Source organism: Erigeron canadensis, chromosome 7, assembly GCF_010389155.1.
Source record: "Erigeron canadensis isolate Cc75 chromosome 7, C_canadensis_v1, whole genome shotgun sequence".
Classification (NCBI taxonomy): domain Eukaryota; kingdom Viridiplantae; phylum Streptophyta; class Magnoliopsida; order Asterales; family Asteraceae; genus Erigeron; species Erigeron canadensis.
Window position 1 is genome coordinate 38,598,657 of NC_057767.1, and position 10,486 is coordinate 38,609,142.

Consider the following 10,486-nt stretch of genomic DNA (forward strand, 5'->3'; position numbering starts at 1 on the left):
CTTGTCAATCTAGTAATAATAGTTTGTTATGTTGTTCGATTTTTTAATGAGTACTAGCTTAAATAATCCAAGCCCTCTTATCTTGAAATCCTAGCTCCGCCTTTGCTTTTGATTGTGGAAAGTTAGAACAACATATTTATTGATGACAACGATGTTTACTACACATTTTAAATTGTTACGAGTATTTTGTTGCGTAAATATTTAAAGGCATCATCCAATGGATATCCATTTATCCATCTGATCCATTGGATAAAGATATGAATGGATGAAACTTTTTTAAATAGATATGAATATGGATATGGATTTGACTACATCCGATCCATATCCGATCTATTGTCATCTCTGATAGTGGGGCCTATTTATTTGTTTCATATTATTTGTTTGGTTTTGATTGGATGTTGTGGCGTATTTTAGGATATATTAAAATTTGAAGATAATGAATGGTTAAAAAAAAAGGTAGTAATGATGAGCAAGTGAAAGTCAAACTGACATGTATGTAAAAATGTAGGTGAAAGAGGTGAATTGTTAAAATGGTAGATATAAGTCATATAGCCGAACTGAATTAGCAGAAGTATTTAGAGTGTAGGGACCGAATTTGCTGAAGGTGACGTACCATTATGAATATTTGTTTTCACTTTGTTTATTAACTAGATTTTAGGCTCGTGCTTAATACGTGGACTTACAATATTTAGTAATTTTAAATTGATATATATTATAAAAATTTGAGTTTTATAGTGAAATATTTTTTATAATAAAAAAGGGTAATAGAGGGAATCCTAGCCCCGGTATTGCAATTGGATACCAATCGACTCACCCCGTATGATCCATATGATGCCGGTACAATACATCCATCCTAATTCCCACATGATGTGGGCACCCCGAAGGATCGAACCCGCGTATTTAAACTTCACATGTGTATCTAGGCTTCATTGGTAATGGGTACCTTAAAGGAGTTTTTTTTTTGTGCCAAGCGGGGATTGAACCTGAGAGCTTAAGGTCATCAAGTGTTTTCCTTACCACTAAACTAACTCCTTGTCTATAATATGTTCATTAAATTTGTTTACCGTGACATACTGTGATATAAAAAGTGTAAATTTGTGATTGAAAAAGTGTAAGTTATAGTCAAAATTGAAAATAAAACTCAACTGCAAAAATCGAGAGTTGTGATTGGTCAATATATTTTTAGAGCAACTATCTTTTAGTATATTAAAAAAGAAAATATTTTAGAAATAAAATGTTGAAATTTTTTTAATTAATTAAATGATGAAAATCTAAAACAAAATTATCAAGTTGATAACTACAAATTGTAATAACTATAAATTAAATATTAGTTGTAATACAAATTAAGTGACCATAAACGCAAGAGTTGGAGACCGGTTTTGCCAACAACTAGGCTTGGAAATGAAGCAGGGTGCCTATACCTTATAGTAATATAATGCATATTAATTATATATAGTGATAACAAAAGTTGGATCAAAGGCCAGGTAAGCAGAGCTGGCTCAACGTTTTTTGTGGCCTTAAAACAAAATCGATTTTGGAGGCCTTCCTTTTAAAATGTAACACCCCGAGCTAGGCTCAGAATATTACCGAAAAGATATAGCGTAAGCATGGAATTATCGTAGAACATGAACTATATGAATAAAAAGGATTCGGTGAATCCAGCATCAACAAACAAGTACATAATGCATAATACAAAAATAAGGGGCAAATGAATCTTGGATCCATGTAAGTCCAACCCAAGTTCTAGCACATGCATCAATCAACCATCACATATTGGATTCACTTGATTACCTGAAAAGTGTACTAAACAAAGTCAACACTAGGTTGGTGAGTTCGTAGTAATGGTTCACAAGGAACCATTGACAATAGTCACAATGTAAAATCAGAACAAGGATACATGGCATGAAATAGTCACGTGTAAAAGGTGAGCACAAGTGGTGAAAATATCCGAGTCAGGTATTGTGTGTATGCATATGCCGGGACGGATATCCAATGTAGAACAACCATGTCACAATGTCATATCAAAATAAGATCATATGTGTAGTTGCGTGTAAAGCGCGAAAATATGTATAGTTGCGTGTAAAGCACGACAATATGTATAAGTTGCGTGTAAAGCGCGAAAATATGTATAAGTTGCGTGTAAAGCGCGAAAATATGTATAGTTGCGTGTAAAGTGCGAAAATATGTATAGTTGCGTGTAAAGCGCGACAATATGTATAAGTTGCGTGCAAAGTGCGACAATATGTATAAGTTGCGTGTAAAGCGCGAAAATATGTATAGTTGCGTGTAAAGCGCGACAATATGTATAAGTTGCGTGTAAAGCGCGTAAAGTCTCTCATCTAACAAATCATCCAAACCATAATGCACATACATTTCATACGACTTTACATTTAAGGAATCATTGATGCTTATATATAGGGTCACCCGCAGCCTTCCCACCATATCTCAAATTCATTAAATGTATCATCGTCTACCATATATGTACAACTATCCTAACCACATCTCATAATCATAAACGAATGTATAATCAACCAACTGACATATGAGTATATGATGCATAGTAAATACGTGTAATGAATGGCCACAAGTAGTGCCAATATTGAATCATGCATAGTATGTATGTCCATTTCATAATGCATATCAAACGTATGTCAACCATGTCACTAAAATACCAAATAGGGTGTGCTTGCGTGTAAACCGCTCCAATCGTGTATAACAATGCGTATATGTTCATAACATTATAATTAAGCCAAACCAATCCAAACAGTCAACAAATCCATCAAACCGACAAACCGACAATTCAAGCAATCAAACAAGTAGTAAGACAATCATAACTCAAGCCAATCAAGCAATCAATCAAACAATCAAGTATGTATGTATACACTTTTCAGCCCGAATCTCAATTGAGTAGGGAGCTACGGAACTCACCTTAGCCTTAGATGTCGTTAGAATGAGCTTAAACGGGTGAGTGAGGAGCACAACGATCACAAACCTATTACATCAACATCTTATCATCACATTATATCTTAAAGTATGCCTAGTACATTTGGTTAAAGATATAAAGGTTTTGGTTGAACACGAGTTGAGGTTTGACACTAAATTTTTGACGGAGGAATCCAAGCGTTACACGGGCCTTGTTATGGATCATTAAGATGTAAGAATGAATTTGGGTTAAGAAACTAAGGATTAGACACTTTAGAACACATATATATACATAATTAGCAAATATGTGGCACGTAGGGAATGCATGTGGCACGTATCTAGCTTTTCAGATTTTTGGGCAAATATGTGGCACATGCATACATGCATGTGGCGCATATTTGGCTCTGTTCGGGATTTACACAAAAACTGTGGCACATGCATTACTACATGTGACACATATTTAGCATTTCAGATTTTTGACAAATATGTGGCACATGCATACATGCATGTGACGCATATTTGACTCTGTTCGGGCTTTACACAAAAACTGTGGCACATGCATACATGCATGTGGCACACCTGGGCATGTTCTTGCTTAAATGGGTTTTCACATCAAAATCGACCAACCTAGGAGCCAAATCGAGTTTCCAAACTTTAACATAACCAAATTCAAGTATAACCACACCATAAAAACATACCAATTAACAAACCCACTTCCAAAATCTCAAGATCCTCTTTTAAACCGGTTTTTAAGCAAAAATAACCATTTTACACTCGAATCGACCACAAATCGTTTAGGTCTATAACAAGGAAGTATTCTATTAGTTAAGGGGAACATTTTGAGCTATAGAACACTTACCAATTTGACCCGAAGCTAAAAATCCGGTTTTGGAGCTCTTGGAGAAGATAAACACTCATATAACCCAAAAATCTCGAAGTTTTGCAAGAGGTTATTATTATATAATGTTTAATTAACAATTTGATGCTACAAAACCCTAAATTTTCGGATCCAAGAAGAAGGAGGGAGAAAATGGTGTTTGTGTGTGAGTGTTCTTGTGTTTTAGAGAGAAAAGAGAGAGTGTGTGTTTTTGTGTGTGAAGAGATAAAGGAGAAATGAGAGGTGGGGAGGGGTTTTGTTCCCCTCTTGCACTCTCGCAACTAGTTCCGGTTTCTCCTGAGAAATGATTTGTTTCGTTAACACTTCTAACACGAGACTCGTTCAAATTGTTCGTTGACAAAACCAAACTTATTTTGGAATTACATTTTTAATGACTATTCACATGCTTACCTTTTCATTACAAAAGTTTATTTACTTGAATTTGACTAATTTTTGTTTTACGAGTTCGCTAGCGTTGACCGGTCAAATTGGCGGGTGTTACATAAAATCTCTACCAAAGCTCTTTTATTCAGGCATAAGATATATACAAGTTCGAAGTTCAAAACCAAATAATGAGAAGGTGATGTAGTAAACACAATAAACCCATGAATAAATTACGTAGATAAATCATTATTATTAATCAAAATCAAATCAATTCATAGAAAGATAATGTATTTAAGATAAACGAGCATAATACCCGCACGTTGCGACAGAATTTTGTTTTAGGAGTGACAATTTGTTATAAGGGTAGATACGGTAATTCAGTGTTGTAGTGTACGGAGGACCATTTTGAGAACCATATATATAGTGAAAGGGGTTTTTTGGAAGAAAAAAAACGTATACTTAATTTTTTAAGACATACCATAAATAAAACTTCAAAATGCTTTATAAGGGAGTATAGATTAAAAGAAACCATAGAGGGAAGATGGAACAATAATATTTCATTGAAGATTCTTTTAACCTATGATGATTGAAGACTTAGAGTGGTTGTTTCTTATGTTAAAAATACAAGTAAAAAAAGTCCTTAGGTAAAAAAAACTTAAATCTAGATTAAAATTTGAGGCGTCGTAAATTTGGAGGCCTCAAGCACCCGCTTAACCCAAAACTAGAATAGGGCCGGCAGTGCAGGTAAGGTAGCCCCAATTATCACTGTGATCATGTTGATCTGTTTTAGCGATATACAGTACAATTATTTAGCCTGAATGCGCGCTGTCAAATTCAGTAAAGATCCTCCCTTTAAAAAAAGCTAGGTTTGCCTCCTCTACCATATCAATTGTGGGACAGCAGCAGGTCTTTCATTAAGTTCATTTAATTAATTTCCAAGCCAATAATAAGCAATCCAAATTAATAATGAAACTCTCTATTTCAATTCATTTGTATGAAATCCACACCCCACTAGCTACTGATCATATATGTATGTTACATCAACTTTTTGGTCACACTTTCTTTGTGGTTAATTATATGTATTGATTTATATAAAGGTATTCACTGCAATCTTTTAATGCGCGCGGTTTTAGAATTATTAAGTATAATAAATATTAAAGAACGAAACTAGAAGATCGATCGAGGGAAGGATATATATATATATATATATATATATATATATATATATATTGATTGATAAATAGAAATCAGTTTACATTATTGTTAAATTATGGCAGCTACAACATCCAATAATAATAATAATAATAATAATAATAATAATAATAATAATAATAATAATAATAATAATAATAATAATAATAATAATCCGAGCTTCATAGTTGAAGTTAGAGATGATGATGATGATGATGATGATGATGAAGAATACCCATACCCATCACATAACTTTTCCACAAATATTGTTAGTGTCAAGTTGAGTAATAAGAGCATATACAATGTGTGGAAAACACAGATGCTATGTCTGTTATCGAGTCACGGAATGCTTGGTTTCATTGACGGAACCTTTCCAAGTCCCGATCATCATGACGATCAAATTGATTATAATGGTAAAGGGAAACCACTACTTGTGGCCAGAGACATCAAGAAGAAGAAGAAGAAGGCGGCGGCGGCATGGATGAGGTCAGATTCACTAGTCAAAGGCTGGATACTCGGTTCCCTCTCTGAAGAGGCAGCCGTTAAAGTTGTCAATCGCATGAAATCTGATCATTTCACTGCAAAAGATGCATGGGATCAACTACAAACTATTTATGGTCCTTCACTACTACTTCCTCAAAAACCAGGTCCTCCCACTTTTCTTCTTCAAACTAATGAATAATGGTCATATATATATGATAATTTCCATATTATTATTATTGCATATATCTAGCTAGCCTTTTAATTGAACTAATTATAATTCAATCAAGTCACACACACGTACTTACGCAGATTAATATGCGTTTTTTTTTTTTTTTTTTGGTTTTTGTTCATGACGACTACCAGTTGAAGTTGCAACTAACAGAGAAGTCGAAGAAGAAAAGAGAAGAAAGAGACAATCATTAAGCCAAACATTTTACAGGAGGATTCTAAATGGAGCTCCGGATCATGTGCGTTACTTTCTAGAAAAAGAAGGTCTTGTACCCACGGACAAAATAACCAACAATGGCAACACAACACTCCATGTAGCAGTGGGTTCTTCAACCGGCAAGAATCCCGAGATATTAGAGGAGTTGCTAGGCATGATACCGAGAGAGAACACGCTATTGGATTTGGTAAACTCGGATGGAAGCACACTGCTTCATGTAGCTGCGATCGTCGGCAACACTCAAGCGGCCAACATCTTGTTGAAAAGAAACCTAGACCTTTTGATGGCAGAGGACAATGAAGGTCACACACCACTAGCTGTATCCCTTTCCAATATGCATACCGAGACCTCTAAGTGTCTCTTGAATCACATCGATACCGAGATACACAAGGATCCTATGTTGGAGCTCACCAAAGACACCAAGTATCACAGAACTCTGTTTTCCGGCACAAGTGGTGATGAGCTTCTAGTTCTAGCCATCTCTTCTAAAAATTTTCGTAAGTGTATTATATATATATATATATTGACTTCCGATCCGGCCACTACATGGATAGACCTAATTTATAAATTTCACTTAATTCGACTAATTAACTTTCTCGATCTCAATATATATATACATAGGCTTAGCAAGTGATTTGTTAAGGCATTACAAAACCATACATAGTGAAGCTGTGCTTATGGCTGTAGCTCAAAACTTCCCATGTGAACTCAAATTTTGGGAAAGGATTGGAGGTTAGTTTGTTTTCTACATACATATATATACTTGATTGATTCTATATATAGTACGTGGAGTGATCAAGGGAGAACCAAAATAATGGTGAGAACCACTAAAACAACCATCTCTAGCGTGATTCTATATATGTACTATACGTAGTAGGAGTAGTATATGTTTGCATCCGTCACCTTTTCATTTCATTGGGTTCGCGCGCAGTATGGCCATTCATTGGGGATCGAGTTAGAGCTCATTATTTTGCTTCCAGCCTATTATGGACAATATGTCAAAAAATAAAAGACACCACAGATAGCAATCACTGTTACACCAATCCTGTTTTTGAAGCCACAAGACTAAATGCATTTGAGGTTGTTAAAACTATTGTGTCGGAATTCCCAAATACGATTTGGAGTACCAACGAAGATGGTCACCACTTTATCCAATACGCCGTGATAAATCGTTCGGAAAAGATTTACAACATGTTGTATCAAATGAGCGAACATAAGAATATTTATAAAACAATCAAGGACTCCTTTGGGAATAACCTCTTGCATTTGGCTGCAAGATTGGCACCTTCAAACAAATTGAATCTTATATCAGGTGCCGCTTTGCAATTACAACGAGAACTCCAGTGGTTTAAGGTAATAAAGTTGTTTGACTTACTAGTAATTTGTTTATTATATATCTGCATACAAATTAACTAATAATTCTAATCTTGTAGGAAGTAGAAGGATTTGTACGTCCCTTAAACAAGATCCAAAAGAACTCTTGTGATGAAACACCCGAATTGGTATTTACTAGCCAACACAAGAACTTGGTGATCGAGGGAGAAAAATGGATGAAGGCAACTGCAAAGTCGTACACGATTACAGCTGCTCTCATCATCACAGTTGTGTTTGCAGCGGCTATTACAGTGCCTGGAGGAAATGATGACAAGACAGGGAAACCTAGGTTTTGCCCAGGAAAGGATGACAACGATGACGGCTGTAATTACATCGTTGTTGCATCAAATGACACGACATGGAAACCGCCTAGGTTTTGCCCAGGAAACGATGACAACGATGCCAGTTTTCATGCAAACATCACATACACACATATATCTATATATACATCAAATAACAAGACTAGGGAACCACATATTTCATGCAAACCAGCTTTCAAAGTATTTGCAACATCAAATGCCATATCATTATTCACGGCTGTTACATCGTTGCTAATGTTTTTATCGATCCTCACCACTCGTTTTGCTGAACGTGACTTTCTCTTCAAGTTGCCTAGAAGGTTGATCATTGGTCTTGCTGCCTTGTTCATCTCGACGACAGCCATGATCATAGCTTTTGGTGCATCATTATACCTTCTGTTTGAAGAAGATCAATATTCATGGCTTCTTTATCCCATAGGTGCATTGACATGCCTACCAATTACTTCATTTGTGACGTTGCAGTTTCCTCTTGTTGCAGATCTCATCAGTTCTACGTATGGTCGTCGTATCTTTGTTAAAAAGAAATCTCATGACTACTTCTACTGAATCTTTTGTAGATGTAGTAATGGTCATTCCCCAAAATGATTGGCCAGAGAAACAAGTTGATTGCGTAATGTTGTGTTAACTTACATATTACTCGTATTGTTTTGCGTCATTCTCGATCATCAAGTAATTAATTAATGGGTTTTTATGTTGTGATTAATTAGTGCATTTATTTAAGTGAAATAAAATTTACCTGTTTTGCCTCTCGTATTATGTATCCAACTTTACGAACCTCTGTTGTATGTACTTTTGTTTTTCACCATTAGTGTACCAGGTTATTTATGTCAAAAAAGAATACACACAAGGGCAAAGATCACAATAGCCAAAACATGAATACATGTCATAGCAATATGGTCCAAGTTTAAGACCCTGTTTTATTTTTTACTTAATACACCTAATAGTTAAAAACTTAATCATTCAGTCAAATTTCATATATATTTTTTTTTTTACTTAATAAACAAAAATAACTGTCAAATACATATATTTTACTTAATACATACAGATATTCTTAATGCATTTAGTCACTTAATACACTAATTACCTAATGACTAAAAAAAGAAACAGGCCCTTACGACATATAGCAAAACGAACAATAGAGTTTACAATGGAAGCTGCAAGTTGAATTCATCAAACATAGGAAAATAATAGTTCGATACACACAATTAATGTAGAATTATAGATTTTTAAAGCTTAGTAAATATATATAAGAGGAATAAGAAAATGTGGCTATCATGTATTCAAGTTCAGGATTAAAACCCCCTACATTTTAATATTATAATTAATAAAAAAGATGGGGTCAAACATTTATTCATTATATTATACTATACAATAAATGTTAAAAAAAAATTATGTGAGAGATTTTATACTTAAGCTTAGATACATGACCATCAAGCAAAAGTTACTGTAGTATATATATACAGAATTTGAATGCCTAATGCATGTTGTGAATGTTATATATATATATATATATATATATATATATATATATATATATATATAATTTTTTGCAACATTTTTAGCAAGCAATAATGACTCTTTTATGTTTTAACAAATTTGTTTTTAAAACTATTTGGATCAGTGGACCATGATCTCTAGAAGATCAATACTTACATCTTAACATAAGCTTTTATCTTGTACCTCTCCTAATTACAATATCTGGGATACTTTGACTCTATCATTCTTTTTGTGTGTAATAGGGTAGATTGTTATTGAAACTCATATATAACAGACACAAATGTTACATGCCATGATTGTTGCAAAACTACTGTATTAGCTAGATAATTTCACCACTTTCGTCAAAGAGCTAACATTTTCAAATCTGTCTCTTTTTTCTTTTTTTTTCTTTCTTTTTTTATGTGTGCATGAAATTGATTTGATTTTATGTGAGTTAATTTGGTAAGAATAATACAGATAAATGAATCAAAAGAAGTATATGAAAACCATGAAAATGTTATCATGGTACCTTGAACAGTATATACGAAACCTCCCATTTGACCCGGTACATCTATATATAAAATACTTCAACACGGAGCTTAATTGGAGGTTGGATATATGGTTAAGTAAATAAAATGATCACTATTTATAAAACTGTTAACACGTCATTTATACATGTGTAAGTAAAACGGAAAGAAAATGTGTGGTTGGTTCTTTTGGTCTTTTTGAAAAAAGTGTTCTCAATCTAACGTTTTCCTACATATATATATAGGGATGAAAAATATAAGACTGTCAGGACCTATGCTTAGGTGTTGAACACTTAGATACTTATTTTTTAATCTATAAAATTCATGGGAACCAATTATTTTTCCATTAAATCAAAAAGTATTATATTATTAGTATGTAAGCGGTTACACATCAATGTTTAGGTGTTAGACAACCTTATAATCACTTTTCCATATATATATATAGGAAAAGAGATGAGATATGAAAAATTAATACTACTTCCGTCCC

At 33.9% G+C, this 10,486-nt stretch overlaps 1 protein-coding gene across 1 annotated transcript; it reads left to right on the forward strand.

The window, feature by feature from the left end:
• Positions 1 to 5,540: 5,540 nt before the first annotated feature.
• On the forward strand, positions 5,541 to 8,745 carry LOC122609531. Its single transcript, XM_043782567.1, has 5 exons — positions 5,541 to 6,021; positions 6,221 to 6,799; positions 6,924 to 7,034; positions 7,234 to 7,655; positions 7,736 to 8,745. Exons 1-5 carry the CDS (start codon positions 5,694 to 5,696, stop codon positions 8,540 to 8,542), a joined length of 2,247 nt encoding a protein of 748 aa, XP_043638502.1. The 5' UTR covers positions 5,541 to 5,693; the 3' UTR covers positions 8,543 to 8,745.
• Positions 8,746 to 10,486: the final 1,741 nt, after the last annotated feature.

Bases quoted from the DNA above. Each gene is read 5' to 3' on its own strand.
- LOC122609531 (XM_043782567.1), top strand. From the start codon at position 5,694: ATGCTATGTCTGTTATCGAGTCACGGAATGCTTGGTTTCATTGACGGA. The intron at 6,800-6,923 runs GTAAGTGTATTA...ATATATACATAG, and splicing joins CATCTCTTCTAAAAATTTTC to GCTTAGCAAGTGATTTGTTA. The intron at 7,656-7,735 runs GTAATAAAGTTG...CTAATCTTGTAG, and splicing joins GAGAACTCCAGTGGTTTAAG to GAAGTAGAAGGATTTGTACG.